The sequence below is a fragment of the Chionomys nivalis genome, chromosome 4, assembly GCF_950005125.1.
Source record: "Chionomys nivalis chromosome 4, mChiNiv1.1, whole genome shotgun sequence".
NCBI lineage: Eukaryota > Metazoa > Chordata > Mammalia > Rodentia > Cricetidae > Chionomys > Chionomys nivalis.
This window is the reverse complement of record NC_080089.1, coordinates 117664289-117682150: the sequence shown is the minus strand read 5'-3', so window position 1 is coordinate 117682150 and position 17862 is coordinate 117664289. Positions and strand designations below refer to the sequence as shown.

Sequence of the window (17862 nt, the reverse complement as noted above, 5' to 3'; positions counted from 1 at the left end):
GGATTTATGTCTAATCTGGTTTTTCCTCTTACAAGAATTTTTAAGAAAACACACATATGAGTTTTAACTAATGAAAATTTAAAAAAACCTATGACCATATAAACCAAAAACCTTCTACTATACTACAAACAAAAACTTGATAGAATTTTAGATAGATTAGTTAAAATGTTGCAAAAGTAAATCAGAATCACTTATATAGGTAATACATGCATTAGTGTCACACACACACACAAACGTTTTAAATCATACAGTTTTCAGGGTATAAAATAGAAAGGTACTGCAGACCTAAGGGAAGAGGGCACTAAAAACAACTAAGCTAATGTCATCTTTGACATTCAACTTGTTCCTTCACAGCCTGCAACTGCAGCTGTCACAAAGGCGGAGAAACTCACAATGCACTATGTTCCCAAGGCCACTCAGACAGAAGAGTCTTCTAAAGCTCAGCTCTAATATAAAGGAAACACACACAATGATAACTAGACACAACATTTCTTCATGACTGCTAGCATGTATGTCACATAAGCACTCTTTGAGTTCAGATATCACAAACTCTTTTCCTCTCAAAAGATTTCTGAAAATAGTGTATGAAGTTATTGCTTCCCCTGAAAACAAAGCCAACGCAGCACAACAAAAGTGAACTGGTTGCTCTTCCAGGACCGCAGTTTCATTTCCTAGCACCACATGGCGGCTCACAACTAGCTATGGAATTCAGTCTCAGGAGATATGACACCCTCTTCTGCCTCCAGAGGCATGGTATCCTTATGATACACAGACATACATGCAGACAAAACACCCATACACATAAAATAAAAATAGGGAGAAGAAAAAAGAACTTCATATATATAATAAGCAGGCCGAGTATGGAGGTCCATGTCTTTACTGCACAAGGCGGCAGAGACAGAGGCAGGTGGGTCTGTGTTCCAGCCAACCTTGGTTTAGAGGACTGAATTTATAAGATCCTAAGAAAAAGAAAAAAAAATTGTATTGTTTAAAAGGTCAAGTTATTATCTTGTTTTCATAAAAATTATCACGACCAAGAATAGTGGCCAGGAAAGTATACTGACCAAAGCTTTGAAGCCATAAAAAGGCCTATTTGGGGCTAGAGAGACAGCTGGGAGTAAGAGCACTGGTTGCTCTTCCACAGAACCCAGGCTCAATGCCCAGCACCCATATGGTGGCTCACAACTATAATTCCAGTCCTAGAGGATCCAGTGCCCTCTTCTGGTCTCTGACGGCACTGCATGCACATGGTACACAAGACATAAAAGCAAAACACTCATATGCACAAAAGACTGTTTTTTTTTTTTTGTTTGGTTGGTTTTTTTTTTGGTTTTTTGAGACAGGGTTTCTCGGTGGTTTTGGAGCCTGTCCTGGAACTAGCTCTTGTAGACCAGGCTGGTCTCGAACTCACAGAGATCCGCCTGCCTCTGCCTCCCGAGTGCTGGGATTAAAGGCGTGTGCCACCACCGCCCAGCTTGTTTTTGTTTTTTAAAGGCCTGCCTGAAAAATATCTTAGCAGCAGCTGAGGGAGTGACTGCTGCAGCTCCTGGTTGAGAGAAGTAAGCCCCAAGCATTTCTGAGGTGTTTTTCTGACAGTGAAAACTACGCAGTTACAGAACAATGTCTGTACACAAATAATTCTGCTTATTCACAGGGTCTTTCTGTAAGACAAGCTCTTTCTTCTAAAATGTTTATAGTTTATCTTAAAAACAGGGCTATTTGGGGCTTGGTAGATGGGTCAGTGAGTGCTTACTGTGTAAGTATGAGGGGGCCCTAGTTCCAAGAGCTAGTACCCAGTACACAGCAGCTGGTAGAAGCATGTGCCTATAATGCTGGAACTGGCTGGAGAGGGTAGGGAAAGGAAGGTTACTGGGATTTGCCAGCCAACCAGCCTAGGAGAATCCGGAGAGCTCCAGCTTCAGTGAGAAACTATCTCAAAAAGATAAGGGGATGGGCTGACAAAGAAAGATACCTGATGTCAGCTTCTACCTTCTGTTCTCAAGAGCACATGCATACAGGCACACACATAAAGTAATGCCAGCTTTTATAAAAATACAGAGATTTTAAAAAGTAACTCGGGGTACAGAAAAACAGAACTAAAACCAAGGTTTCTTTGTTGTGTGTATGTGTGTGTGGTTCTCTGAGACAGGGTCTTCTGCTGTGTGTCCTAGGATGACTTGGAACTCACTCTGTACTGAAATCCACAGCTGTTCTCCTTTCCACAGCCACCAGAGTGCTGGGATCACAGGCAAGAGCCACACCATAGGTATGCATTCTATCCCAGGAAAGTGGTAATAACCAAAGTTATAAATTGGCCTAATTGTTTTATAACGCTTTCCTCTCAATGACTATAAATCATCATAGTGATTACAGAATTATCACTAGCAATGACAGCTAAACAGTTTCCCCAGATGTCACTTTCTTTCTCAGAATGTCCCTGCCTCTGACACTCAGCCACACAGATCAGAACACAGCACTCTGACCCTGGAGCATGCAGTCAGCAGCTTTCTTCCTGTCTTGACATTTTCTTCCAGAGTGTGAGAAAAGACTCTGGTGCAGCCTGGACTGCACACGTCTTTTCTTCCTTATTTATTTAGCATTTCATTCTCGACAGAACAAAAACCTTGTTTCACACGATCTCTAACTCCACAGCTTTTTCCTGACCCATCCATTGCTTCTCTTGTTTTCTGGTGACTGAGCCCATGGCCTTGTACATCCAAGGCCAGCTCTCCATCACTGAACTATACTTTCTGCCCTGTAACACTGACTGGGTTTTTCTCATACTTGATCTAAAATATAAAGAGAAAATGACAAAATGAGTCAAAATAACAAGGGCTGACTTGGTGAGTGTGGTCCCAAGATTCTGAACTTCTTACAAAATGTTTCCATGTGAACTCTTATTTCCTTAGAACTTTATGAAGATGGGGCCACACACCATTTCCTTGCCACTTCTCGAGTGGCACTACTCCCAAAAATGTCTTTTCTTCTATATAAGCTCCCCAAACAGAAGCACCAGTTTATACAGCAGTCAACACAAGTAATTAACAGTTAAATTACAAATGGTTGTAAAGAAAACCTCATCTTCACTATTTATGATCATAAAATATTTATCTGTTAATATATACCTACTAAGATATATTCTCTCCACACACAAAGTTTCAGCCACTGAAAATATCATACATCAAATTATACTGATGAAAACAATGTACATCTTAGGAAGGGAAGCTGCTTAATGTGAGAATCAATACAACAGTTAGTGCACAGAGCCCAGGAATCCCCGAGGGACTTCCATGGGCCATATAACAGCACCAAACTCACTCCTCAGGACCTATAGATTTGTGGGACACAAACTGAGCACCATTCTGTGCAGATGTTTACCGGGTCCTTTGCAAGACCAATGGAACAATAAGGCACATCTGGGCCTCTCTTTCGACAGTATCCTTTCTTTCTCCTTCAGAACTGCTACCAAGGTGCCACATGAAGTGTGCGGTGGAGAACACACCCCCAAGCACTGTTCCAGGAAAACTACTGGGTAGGTCTCACCTATGATTATACACACAACTAAAGACATACATTATTCTTTTTACGATTTCCAGCTCCAAAAAAATACTGGCTTGCAAAATACAGAGTTTCAAAGATTTCTCCTTTATTGGCCACCATCTCTTTGTATTTATCTCTTTGATTTTATCTTGCAACTTGTGGAAACTGGAATTTTCAGTTAGCATAAAGCAGCACATAGGCACACAAGTTACTTTAAAAAAACTAGAACAAACTTTGTGTGAGTGCAAAATGATCAGTTACCTCTAAGACTGTGAACTCCTCTCCACAAGAAAGTTTCATTATAACTTTTCACCAAACTAAAGATAGAAAATCTTTTTATCATTCCGTGATTTTAGTGCTATCTATAGTTAGTTCTGAAAACAAGCTTAAATTTTTTATTCCTAATTTATTGATTTAAAAATTTCCTTTGGCATTCCTCTTCAAACAGCAGTCCAATGCAAAATTAGGCCATAATGCCTTTACTAAATGTTCCTAGAGATTCAAGTAGCTATTCAATGACAAGGTAACAGAGGATAAATAAGCAGACTATATATAATAAAGGCAAGAAACTGCTACTACCCGATAAGACACATTTTAAACACAATGACATAAAAAAGAAACTTTAGAGCCCTCAGATGGCACGTTCCTGACCAATGAATCATTAGTTTTTCATGTTCACAGTTCAGATAAGCTTAAAAATGGAAACGATGAGGCCTTAGAGCAAACAGCTTTGACATGGAGCTACTACAAAGCTTTTCAAACTCTACCTCTTACTTTGCAATGCCCCTGCCCCCAACAGGAAAAGTGCTCCAGTGAAAAAGGGGGTAACTAGCCATCCGTGCGCACAGTGACTGCCTCAGCTTTCCTTCCCCATAACTCCAGCACACCACCCCTACTAGCTCTCCATTTTTACGACATCCTTAGGAACAGAATGCCCCTTATCTGAACTTCTTCAGATCATGTTGGAAATCTTTCAAACAAACTTAAAATATGAGTTTTTTATATGAATAATTGACTCCTTTAAAGACAGGGAAGCGCTATTCATACTTATCCATTCAGAAATATGTAAAAGAAAACTTGTGATAAACCATGAATAAGATATTTTTCCAATATACATAGAACAGAGATTATTATCAAAAGTATTAAACTGCATGCTGGACAATTATTTTTCATATTTTATATAATTGGATAATAAAAAATACACTTAGCTAAGAATATAATTAAAAGGATGCCAAAGGTTTTACTTAGAATGTTTACATGAGAATCTAGTTTTTGGCTGTGCATGCACATACAAACAAAAAACATGTTCTTTAAAAAATATGTCCTTATTGTGCCTGATGTCTGTATGGCTGTGTAGGCACACGTGTGAAGGTCAGAGGACAACTTTGCAGAGCTGGTTTAATCTTTCCACCTTTAATGGGCTCTGGGGACCAAACTCAGGTCCTTCGGCTCATGTGTCAAGCGTTTTATCAACACTGAACCACACACCCCACCCAGCCCAAAAGATACGTGGCTCTTTAAAAAGAAAATTTAGTAATTTAAAGTTTGTTGAGTAACATTTACAAATTTTGGAAAAATGACAGACAACGTTGAGTTGTCTCATTTTCCTATACCTAATTAGAAAATGTTACCTCTCTCAAAATAGGCTCATAGTAAGAGAGAAAACAAAAACAAAAACTCACATGATGGTTTGCCTTGTGCCTAGCACCCATCAGAGACTTTTTTTTTAAAAGACAGGGTATCACTATGTAGCTCTATAACTCTAGCTGTCCTGGAACTTGCTATGTAGACCAGGCTGGCGTCAAACTCAGGTCGGCCTGCCTGTGCCACCCAAGTACTAGGATTAAAGGCGTGCACTACCACATCCAGCTAGGTGACATCATGGACAATTTTTGCTTGTTCACCTTGAGTTCATATTTCAATCTAGGTTTCTAAACTGAGTCTTCAAATGAGGAAGAAGTTACAGTCAAGTGTATCCTGGAAACAGTATGCACCTTCAGATTCCACTCTTCAAGCCCAGGATGTGTGCTGAAGCAGCCATTAGAGATTATCAGTTACTATCCGACAGCAGAAACACAGAGCCAAACCAAGGCTGTCAGTCTGAGCAGTGCAATGAGGTTAGCTATCCCATCTTTCTCATGAACAGCGTTTCTCTGTAGGAAAAGCTCATCTCTGCATTAAGCCTACTCACATGAAAAACTGGGAACCATTGGTATGTTTCCCTCGATTTGCCATTGACAAAAGGAACGCTCTGTCATGTTTGAGAATAAAGTTTTCATCTGTTTGAAGAAAACACAAATTTGTTAGTCTCCAATTATAAGCAGCCTTTAAAGTAATGCTCAAGTACTAAATTGAAAGCAAAGGATGAAATTCCTCTTCTGGTCAGTAAGATATGTGGCAATATTTAGAAAAAAAAATTAACTAATCAAGTAACAAAAGCACAAAAAGGCCGACAAGATACTACTTCAAGCCTTGAGGAAAAGAATAGGTGTTTAACACTCAGTACAAACAGCCTTAGAACAGTCACCTCCGCAGGAACAGGCCTGGCTAAATGACACATAAACTACTAACTCTCAGGGAGCATCAGTCAGGATGTTTTTAGGAAAATATCTATAGTAAAATGTATTTCCTTCAAGTTTCCAATTAGCCTGACATATGCACTATATACATAGTTGAGTTTTAATAAGCCTAACCTTAAATGCTTAGCATTTGTATGGTAAATTTATTTTTCTACTGAAGTCAAGCTGGTCTATGAGAACAAAAATGTTACATATATTAAAGTTTTAGGGAAATATCAAATTAAATTAAGTATCAGAAGGATCACAAAATTACCTAAAGAAGAAAGTAGTATAAATCTAACATTTTAAAAGGTAAAATACAATTTTAAGATACAAAAGCATCTGCCACAGGGAATAGCCACATTAAGCGGCCCACAACATTAAGTGTAAGTTGCTATGTGCCATTAGAACAAGCTAGAAAGGGAAAAAATTCTGCCATCATCATCACTTACAGATGGCTTTAATTCAGTACAAGTATCTTTAAAACTAGATAGTTTGATATCATCCTGGAAACGCCTGATCTCCTCTAATATCAGGAGCTAAGCAGGATCAGGCCTGGAAGTATTTGGGAGAAATATCTTTAAAACCAAATTTCTTTTTACATTCATACAAGCAAATCTTTCTTTAGAACAAACAGAAACACAAAATTTTAAAGAAAGGATTACCTTGGGGACAGGCTTCTGAAAAAGAGAAGTGATCCATTTCCCCCAAAGGAAATACAAAAGACCATTACACACTGAAGCTTTGATATCACTAACGCCCAGCAATGCTGGAGCCCACTGTAAATCCCTGCAACTGACTTTTCTAAGGCTTTTTGGGGAAGTGCAATAGTTAGACTTATGAAATGTTACTACTATAGCAGTAAAATACAACCATAAAGTTCTAGTACACAAAAGAAAACATACAAACCTTTGAGAAAGGAAAAAATACCAACTTTTATTCAAAGAAATTGCTTGGTTTAAGTGTGGAAAAACCACAACTAGCTTCTTTTTTCCCTGATGTAGAACTAATAACCAATTGTAAAGGAACAAAGGCACAGATGCACATATGAAACCACAGATTTTTCCAAGTCTTCAAACAATACAGAAATCCAGCCACAACCTGACCGGACTGTCCATGGATTTATTAGGAGGGCACAAGGGAGCAGAGTGGAGTTTGTGTTACTGAGCTTCGTTCTCTTACCTTTTCATTTTGCAAAAGACCACATTCTCTATAAACAAAAGAATATGTTGACAGTTTTAGGCAGGAAGATAGGAGTTTTCATGTATAAAGTTGCCTAACCTCCATGCTGAAAGTCATGTTTAACCTTAAAGTTAGCCTTAATTAATCTTGTCAATTAAAAGTTATATATTACAATAATTTATCCCCAAATTCATGCAAATAAAGTATTTTCATGCAGCATTAGTTTCATGCAAAACGTGAACTACAAGTAAACCTCTTCTCATTAAAGTATGCGACCAAACTTGCTTTACATCAGAACTGAAACAAAAAACACAAAATACCAGGCCTTACCTTTAAAGTATCCACCATAAATTGATTCTCCACCTTTTCCATTACCTGAAAACAATGAGCCATAATGAAAACTTTAAATATTCAACACATGAAAATTAGTATCTTCTAAACATCTACTTAGTGTAGGTGTGTACACACAAGTGTATGTGTGCAACAGTGTGAATGTGTGTGTCAGAGGACAGCTGCAGGAGTCAGTTTTCCCCTTCCACCATAGGAGTCATCAGGCATGGTCACAAGTGCCTTTACCTTGACAGTTCTACTTGCTTTTGATTTAAGACACAGTCTCAATATTGTAGGTCAAGGTGACCTCCCGAGTGTTGGGATTATAGGTACATGCCACCACATCCACCGCTATTATTATTACTGTAGTACTTGAGAGAAACCAGGGTCTGGCATACACCAAGCAAGTGCTTTACCATTCAGCTACATTCCCAGCCCAATAAATTATTTTTGATGGTATCAATATCCTGAAGAAAATCTTTTTAATTGCCTTTTAATTGCTCAAAAAACAAAACCCCCATGATTCTAGGTACATGCAATTAATTTTTTTTTTTTTTTTTTTGGTTTTTCGAGACAGGGTTTCTCTGTGGCTTTGGAGCCTGTCCTGGAACTAGCTCTGTAGACCAGGCTGGTCTTGAACTCACAGAGATCCGCCTGCCTCTGCCTCCCAAGTGCTGGGATTAAAGGCGTGCGCCACCATCGCCCGGCCAATTAATTTAATCTTTAAAATATTATGATAAATACTATCAGAAAATGATCACTATGACCCATTTGTTTCAAGCAGTAGTCACACTAAGAAATTTCTAGAATAGCTGTAATTGGGCAATACTATGGTATTCACTGAATGGTAAATCTATGAGATACAATGTTACTAAAATTAATTATATAAACAAAATAAAACATCATAGTCTTTTACTTTTTCACAAATTCTAGATCTGTAACATCTCTTCATCCAACACTGATACACTGAGGACACAATATTCACATCATTCTGAGACATGATATTCACTAAAAGCAATAATGAGATTCTTTACAAACTGATAAATGGATTTATTAGGAATACAACTTTTAGCTATACCTTCACTGAAGTCCCCACCCTGAATCATAAAGTTTTTAACCACACGGTGGAATGTAGAACCTTTATAACATAACTTCTTCCCAGTTGTTTTCCCAAGGCCTTTCTCTCCTGGGGGTGGAAAAAGAATAAGTTTAGCTACAAACCTATCATTCCATAAGAATAACCAACAAGCTAAACTGTGGTCAAATCCCTCCCATGTGCTGACACCATGAGAGATGTAAGGCATAGACAGATGACACCATGTATACAGCAAACATACATAATGTACAATTCAAAATAAGTAACACAAAGCAGTATCAGTCTATGTTTTAAACTGACCTAGAAACAATTCTGTGTGCTACAAGACATAAGAATGGAGATGAATGAAATAAATTAGCTCAAACGTTGTGTCTCTTTGTGTTCAAATCAAAGTTTTAAAAATGAAGTTTGCTATTTATGTTTAACATTATCTCATTTTTCCTGCTTGGCTAGGGCATTGCAATGATGCATAATGAAAAGCAGTGTTACGTTTTATAATTTGAAATGCTAAATGTATTAAGAATTGATATTTGAATAAAATTTTTTCAAAATAAATTAATTTTAAAGATGTACTATTTGACAAATTAACACATAAAGATTGTATTACATGAAATAGAATCTTCTCATTTTAAAGATGATTTCTTTTTCCTCCTGTCCTCTCAAGAAATGTTTCCTTCATTTCATATGAAGTAATAATAACATTTTGGCTATAAAACTCACTTCACAGACAATTATATTTTTATGAAAGTTCCCCTTCCATAAAGCAGCTCAAGTAGCCAGGAGTCTTACTGAAAACAGGCTAAACCCTCACTCACCTGAGCACAGGCATAGGAAGTTTTTGCATGTTTTTGGACATATGTCTGAGAAGAGCTGAAACATAATTCGACCAACTGAAACAAAATACATGAGGGGAAAAAGAACAGTGAGCAAGTTAATACAAATATTTCATATAAGAACTATTGGGGGGGGCTGGAGAGATGGCTCAGCGGTTAAGAGCATTGCCTGCTCTTCCAAAGGTCCTGAGTTCAATTCCCAGCAACCACATGGTGGCTCACAACCATCTGTAAAGAGGTCTGGTGCCCTCTTCTGGCCTTCAGGCATACATGGAGGCAGAATATTGTATACATAATAAATAAATAAATTTAAAAAAAAAAAAAAAAAAGAACTATTGGGAAGTACCGTAATAATAGTAAGTCTCTTCTTTGTTTTTTAGCAACCAATCCCATACACAGTTAAGAGTTCTAGCACATATATTATACAATTTGAAGTGTTTTTTAACAGAGCCTTCTTGTACATTAGACCCTTTAATACAGAACTAATAACCCGTTTAAAAAATATTTGTTTGGTCTTGTGAGGCTAAAGCTCAAACCCATGGCCTGCTAGATGCCCAGCAAGCACTCCACTGTTAAGCTACATACACTCCCAGCCCCCAGTATTCTTAATTAACAGTTGACCCAGTCAGTGATGGGCATATCCCTCCTTAAGAGTCTATTCTGCTCAGCACAGTTAGAAGGAAAGCTCTTCCACGTTGTCTGTGGAGCTTTCTTCTCTGAGCTGTTTGGAGCCAATCACCTAAACTGTACCCACACTCAACACTCAATGCTCATGTTCCACTCCCTGGGAGCTAGGAGAGAAAAGGTTACTCAGAAGAACCAATACTGTCTGCAATAAACAACAATAAAAAGGAACACACTGTGCCTTGGAAAACAGTTCACAAATTCTGGTCTCCATATTCTTTTGAACTGTTTAAAATTCCTAAGCTGTTGTTTATGGGTTATGGGTCACACTTTTAATTAGCATATAAACCAAAACTCAGACATTTCTTTAACACAACGTCCAACACACATTTCATTAGTTCTCAGGTCAGTGAAGGGAGAGCTTCCTAAAAGTGCAAAACCTGCTTTAGTATTACCATAAAAAGCAGTTCCGAGGTAGAGGCACATGCCTTATCCCAGCATTTGGAAGGCAGAGGCAGGAGTATCTCTGTGTTCAAGGCTAGCCTGGTCTACCGAGTGAATCCCAGAACAACTAGGGCTACAAAGAGAAATCCTGTCTCAAAAAACAAAAACAAGCCAAGCTGGGGAGATGACTCAATAGACAAAACACCTGGATCACAAGTATGACGACCTAAAGTTGAATTCCTGGAACCCATGTAAAATGCCAGATGTAAACCCATACATACATAGACAAACACGCACGCACGCACGGATAAACACAGTAACCCAATCAGGCTCCTAATGCATCAGTACATATTAAGCAAATGTTTTACCACTGAAATAGATGTCTAGCCTTCCATTTTGAATGAAACATGGACAAAGTATCAGAAAAAAAAACCTGTCATAATTTCTAGCTATAAAGAGGTATAACTTGGCCAGGCAGTGGTGGTGCACACCTTTAATTCCAGCACTTGAGGCCAACCTGATGAAAATTCGAGTTCCAGGACAGCCAGAGAAACTGTCTCAAAAAACCAAACAAAGAGAGAGAGAGAAGTATGATTTGAGTTAGTTTACTACAGAGCAAATCCACTGTACAACGGAATATGAACCTGAAGTAAGGTCATTTGTGAAACAAACTGTAGCTTTCAATTGAATTGCATTATTTCATAGAAAACAGAATATTTGACACTTCCAGCGTTTAGAACTTGGAACAGGAGGCATTCTGAAGATACAGTCTCTGATGGGAAGGAAGTAATATGCTTCAGTAGTTTATTTTCAGTGACAAACATAAGCTCTGGTCATGAAACAAACCAAAAAGAAAAAAAAACAGGGCTCAGAGCAGGTGGGAAGGGAGGGAGTAGGTGGTTCAGCGGAAGAGCACTGGTCAACATGCCTGATGCCCTAGGTATCAAAAGTAAAAAGTAAAAGATAAAACAAGGAATAAAAAGTAAACTTCATCCCTCAAGTTTTTATAAACAAACACACACAAGACCAAAAACAGTAAAACCTTGGTTCATTAGCCTTCAAGTCTAGCCACTCTGCCAGTGCGCTCTTTACGCTTTTTGAGATACAGTCTCCGTTAAGTTGCTCAGGCTGGTCTCAAGGTTCAAACTCAATTTGTAGCTCAGGAGGGCCTTAAATTTACAAACTCCCAGGCCAGATTCTTAAGAAAACTAAAAGAGGAGCTGCTGAGAGGTCTCAGCAGGTCAATGTGCTTGTGAGAAAACTCTAAGGAAAAAAGACAACAGTCTTGTGACCTCAGTTCCTTCAAAAACAGGAATTGTTCTTGGAATGTGCATCCGTGACCCTCCCAGGTGTGACAGACAAGAGTGAGCTCACTTTAGATTACTGATTACAACTGGCTATTGTTTGTTTATCTGCCTCTATGGAAAAACATGTCTTTGTCATGAGTGGGTTGTCCTTGTGACTGCACACTTCACTCCTGTGACTCTTCTTAACCCTCAGAGTATAAACTGTCTTATGCTCTGAATAAAGCTGGCTATTGCATGAGACTTTAGTCCACCTCATTTTTAGGCCCCACTCTCCAGGTTCACGCTGCCAGTGGAGCAGTAAACAACACATTTTTAGTCAGGAGTAAAAGAGGAGCTATGACTAAGATCATGGCAGATAGTGCCTATGCACACAAACCAAACAAATTAGAGAAATGCATTAGTTTCTTAAAAGCTACAAACCACCAATACTACATCAATGAGTAACAGACGTGAATGAATACTCCTATACCTATCACAGAAATTAAAATCTTCACTAAGAACCTTAATAACAAAAGAACAGTTACAAAATTCCAAAAAGAACCACTTACTGAATTCATACAGAAAACCTATTATTCAATGTAAAGGTTTTCCTCTGTTAAATCTGTATTTGCATTCATTCAGAAGTTTTATAATACAAAAGCTAATCTGTTTTGCATTTGTACTGGTAGTAATTGAAAATACACACTATGTTGTATATCTTGATTTCTGTATCACCTCTGGTTATCAAAGTAAATCAGGTACTGTATCGGTGATTCATGGAAGTGAACTTGGAGCCTTACACATGATAGGCAAGCACTCTCCCACTCAATCATATTCCTGTCTGATTCTTAATTCTTCATCCTTGTTCAGTAGTTAATCCATGACCCAGATAACACAGGTTTTACTTGTTTTTAAGAGTTAAAAACAAGCTGGGCAGTGGTGGTGCATGCCTTTAATCCCAGCAGAGGCAAGCGGATCTCTGTGAAGTCAAGACCAACCTGGACTAGAGTGAATTCCAGGGTAGCCAGAACTGCACCTCCCCCCCAAAAAACCTATCTGGAAAAAAAAATCTAAAGTAGAAGCTCTGAAACAATAGACACTAAGCACAGATCGTGTTCAAGATTGGTATCTGTGGTGTTGGGGATCAAAGCCAAGTATTTGGTCATTCTAGGAAAATACTTCCAAGTTATATTCCTAAGTAACTATTGTTTTCTGAGTATGCTCACACCTTAGGTGTGCAAAGATCTGTGGAAAAAGTCTTCATAGTAAGTCTGGTAAATGCTGAATGAATTGCAAAAACAGTAAGGTTGGAATGTCAAACGGGAGAAACAAAGCCTTTAGGATCACTTCATTTCTTTGTTCAGAACCCCGCATCCTCTTCCTCAGTCATGGAGTCAGGGGTCTCCTTATTCTCTTCCCTCTACTCCAGCCACACAGGACTTTACTTTCCCTTAAAAACACTGTCTCAGAACCTATGCAAACTGCTGTCCACTGCGAAGCAGTTCTCAAATACAGCCACAAGGCTCAGCTTCCCATCCTGAAATGCCATCTTCTCACCACCTTACTGAACAGCACCACTAGAAGAACCGTGTTTTTATGCCCGTCTTCTTCCAACAGGATGCAAACGTAAGAACGGGAGCTCTGTTCTACTCACTACTGTACCGAAGGGCAAGCCCAGGACGAGCTCTTCTAAGAAATCCACAATACAAAATGTGACACACACAACACACTTCCAGTTAAAATTTCTGCAGTTTAGAACTCTTGAGCATAGCCGGGCGTGGTGGCACACGTTTGAAACCCTAGTGCTCCGGAGGCAGCAGGAGGTGGATCTGAGTTCGAGGCCAGTCTGATCTACAGCGTGAGTTCCAGGACAGGCAGGGCGATACAGAAAAACCCTGTCTCGAAAAACAAAAGAACACTGTGCCTGAAACAAGATTTCGGGGAGGGTGTGTGTGTGTTTATATGTGTGTATGTATGTTAACGCGGTACACATGCATGTCTTATTTGTGCGTGTGTGTACGCGTGCACGCATGTATGTGTAAGTCTGTGCGTGTCTATGTGTATGCATGTGTATTAATGAATGGCTGAACACTATGGAATTCCTAAGACAAAACCACACGGTTGCAGTGTGTCCACGATGCAATTCAGGGGCTACAGGACACACACGAGCCGTTCTGTCCCCTAAGTCACGAAATCCTGGGCGAAGACTCTCGAGGGAAACTGCGAGGCGGGTGCCCGGCTCGTGACCACGGCAACTTCGCAGCGCTGACCAGCCAGGCTGGACTCGGAGCGACAACGCACCGCCGAGGCTGCGGGAGGCCGCCCTCCCGCTCCTCCCCGCTCCTCCCCACTCCCGGCCGGCCCCGCAGCGCACTCCGCCACCCGCGGCCGGCCCCGGCTCACCCGGTTCCCGGTTGATCTCGATGTCGAAGTGGCACTGAGGCCGGTCCTGGGCGCCCATCGCGAGCTCGGCGGCGGCGGCGGGAGCTGCGGACAGGGAGGAGGGCGCTGAGGGCGGGCGAGCGGGGCGGAGCCAGGCCCGCCCGACAGGGGCGCGGCCGACGGAAGGCCTCCCGCCCTCCCCGGCCCCGGCCCCGGCCCTGGCAGCGCCGCCCGCACTCCCGTTGAACTCCTCACCTGGCCGCACAGCTCCGGGTCAGCGCACGAGAACGCCCTGCCGGCGCCGCCGGAGCCCAACGTCACCAACGGAACGCCACCTCCTCAGGGCCAGAGCCAGCCGCCCAGTGCCACGCCAAGGCTCGCGAGACTGGAGGAAAGCCCGCGAGAGTCCCTCCGCGCCCCGCCCCTCCGAGCCAGCGGTCCAATCCCAAGCCCGCAGACGTGTGCCAGCTGTCAACCGCGGCTCGCCAGGCGTCGCGAGAGTTCAGGTCGTCGGGCCGCGAAACGAGGGCGGTAGTGAAGTGGACATGTCCGGAGCCGACGTGGCACTTGGCTAGTTTTCTCCCTCCCGGTGGATAAATAAAACGGGCTTCAATAAATGCCCGTACAGTGTGTGTCTCGAGTTAAAAGACTCTCGAGTGCTGGGCGGTGGTGGCGCACGCCTTTAATCCCACATTCGGGAGGCCGAGGCAGGCGGGTCTCTGTGAGTTCCAGGACAGGCAGGGCTATGTAGAGATAAATAAATCAAAAAAGATAAATAAGTATATAAAAATAGAAAAGAGTGCTTACCGTTCTTGTAGAAGAACTGGGTTCAGCTCCCAGCACCCACATCAGGGGGCTCACAACAACTGTAACAGTTCCAGGAGATTCCCAGGTACACACATACAAAATGTGAAATAAAGATATACAAACCTTGCTCTGCTTTGGAAGGTTCGTCCCCACCTTCGCTCCAGCCGCAGAGGGACAGCTCTGTTTCTGTCCTTACTGGCCATTCTGCCTCTTCTGTCACTTCCAGGATTTTGGAATCCTTGTCACAAACCTTTTAAATCCAGCTCCTTGTCTATGAGATGTGAAGAGCTCAGGGTACAAATGCTTTGTTAGGAAGATAGATATGTGTTATTCTTGCTGGTTATGATAGCGAATACTTTCTCACAATCTTGGCCTTGGCATTTCATTTGCTTTCGACTGTCTTCTGCCAAAGATATTTTTCTTAATTCTTTTATCAACAAAAGCAAAAATGTTATTTCCTAGAGCTGTAAGTTATTCATAAGAGTTTTATAATATTTTTGTTAGTTTAAAAAATTATTTATTTGGGGGACTAAAATTTATACCACATTCGACTTCTCTTTCCTCCCTCCAAGCCCTTCCACATAGTCTTTGCTCTCACCAAATCCATGACTTCTTTTTTCATTAATTGCTGCTAAATATATGTATATATATGAACGTACATATATATCCTTACATACAGCCTGCTCAGTCCGTATGTTACTTGCTTGTATGTTTTCAGGGCTGACCATTTAACATTGAATGACCACTTGGTTTAGTGTACTCTTCCCCGAGGAAGCCGATTTCTTCCACGCAGCATTCCTTGGTTGTCTGTAGCTCTGTGTGGGGCTGAGGACTCATGGGCTGTCCCCTGTCCAGTTTGGCATTCTGCTGTTGTCCCTGTTCAGCTGTCTAAACAGTCTTGTTGGTGAGATCTATGGGTGTAGCTTGTGACATTACTAGGAGACAATCGCACAACAAACTCCCCAATTCTCTGTCTCTTAGTCTGTCCCCTCTTGGGCAACGTTCCCTGAGCATTAGGTGTGGGAGTTGTTTTGTAGGTATTCTGAGGTTGGACTCTGCATTTTGATGGGTGTGGTTTTCTGCCATAGTTTTGGCTTCCTTGGCGAGGGCTAAGGACTGCTTTATCAGGGCTAGACCCTGAAGGATGCCTCTGCCAGAGTTTATTATAGTGCTCAGTTGATCCCTGGTTTTGTTTCAGTTTGTGCTTCTGCATGCAGGAGTTCCTGGAGGCTGGGGATATAGCTCAGTGGTACAGGACTTGCTTAGGGTGTATGATGGACTGGGTTCCACTTACAACATGGAAGGGAGAAGAGAAGCAAGGAGGAGGGAGAGGACAGAGAAATGGGTAGAAGGAAAATGGATATATTGACTTCAAATTCATGAAAACTTTCTCCTGTTGTCATCTAGGAATTTAAGTTTCTCCTTTTATGTTTAAATTCAGTCTTCGGAGAACCATTAAAAATGGTGGTAAAGATGCCGAAGTGTAGCTCTTCAGAGCTGATGGCTTCTGGTGGAGGTGGGGAAGGACGTAGTCTTCTTTAAGGGGCTGGCCGCTGGGACTTTGACCATGCTCTAGCGAGTATATGAGCAACAAAAAATTGAACTTTTTTTTTCTTCTGTTTTGGGGACAGTCACAAGGTTTGGAGATAGACCTGGGAGGGCTGGACGTGAAATGTACTTAGAGTATATTATGTGAAATTTCCAAATAATCAATAAAAATATTACACAATAAATAAATAGCCTTCGTGTGTCGGGTACAGTGGGACTCAAATCTTGGAGGCCTGTGTTCCATGGCCATTTGTTGAAAGCTTTTTCAACCGTAAGTACTTGGCTTTATGACATATGATTATAAGTGACACACCACCATTCTTATGAAATTGTTTTATACAACTGTAAAAGCCTGTGTTATATTATTGTTACCATTTTTAAGTACAGTTCAGTGGTGCAGCCATATTCCCTTCTCCTTCCTCCCTTAACCCCTACTCTGGACACCTCTATGTTGTCAGTCTGGTGACTGCTAGTACCTCCTGTCTGTAGAATCATCCTATAATGGTCTGCTTTGGTTATCAACTTGATTGCAACCGGAACCAACCAAAATCCAAGCCGCTGGACACTCCGTTGAGGGATTTTTGATTGGATTATTCAAAAGAAGATTCATCCCAAATCTGAGTCATACTTTTCTTTTTCCAGATAAAAAAACCTAGGAGACTTTGACTTTTGCTTGCTTTCACTGTCTCTGGTAAGTTCATCTGCCCTTTGCTGGTTGATATTAAACCAACTTATTTGGGATTCCAACATAGACAAGAGCAGCAGCTCCAGGAATCTTCCAGGCCTCCAGTGTATGATTGGGACTGCTGAGATAGCCAACTTCTGGGGCTGAGCAACTAACAGATTTCAGTCTTTCCAACAAGAGAGGAAGCCAGTAAACCTGTCTTCCACAGCCTCTGCTTCAGTTCCTGCCCTCACTTCTCTTCGTGATGGACTGGGACGTTTATGCCAAATAAACTCTTTCCTCCACAAGCTGCTTTTTGTCATGGTGTTGTATCACTGCAACAGAGAGCAAACTGATACATTTGGTGTCTGACCTTCATGGCTGACTGTTTCACAATACAAAGGCAAAATACCTTTCAATTGCATCCATGTTATAGATCAAGCTTTCAAATAGGAAGGGGTCAAACAAGAGTAATAGAAGTGAATAGGATCAAAATACATTATGTGTAACTATGAAAATGCCATTGCTCTGTGAGTTCGAAGCCAGCCTGGTCTACAGAGTTCCAGGA

At 41.0% G+C, this 17862-nt stretch overlaps 1 protein-coding gene across 8 annotated transcripts in view; it reads right to left on the bottom strand.

The window, feature by feature from the left end:
• The window catches only part of Nktr (natural killer cell triggering receptor), a 36056-nt gene extending 21384 nt beyond the window's left edge, over positions 1-14672 (bottom strand). For 3 of the 8 annotated variants that reach the window (XM_057767154.1, XM_057767155.1, XM_057767156.1), the window contains exons 1-6: positions 14531-14672; positions 14297-14380; positions 9522-9596; positions 8689-8796; positions 7611-7655; positions 5732-5819 (exon numbers count right to left, since the gene is read on the bottom strand). In XM_057767154.1, the coding sequence (XP_057623137.1) occupies positions 5732-5819; positions 7611-7655; positions 8689-8796; positions 9522-9596; positions 14297-14354 (374 nt within the window). In that variant the 5' untranslated portion in view covers positions 14355-14380; positions 14531-14672. Of the gene's footprint in view, positions 1-5731; positions 5820-6763; positions 7658-8688; positions 8797-9521; positions 9597-14296; positions 14381-14530 lie in introns of those variants that run through there. The other 5 variants (XM_057767162.1, XM_057767159.1, XM_057767158.1 and 2 more) reach the window with 4 other exon arrangements.
• Between the last annotated feature and the right edge of the window lie 3190 nt (positions 14673-17862).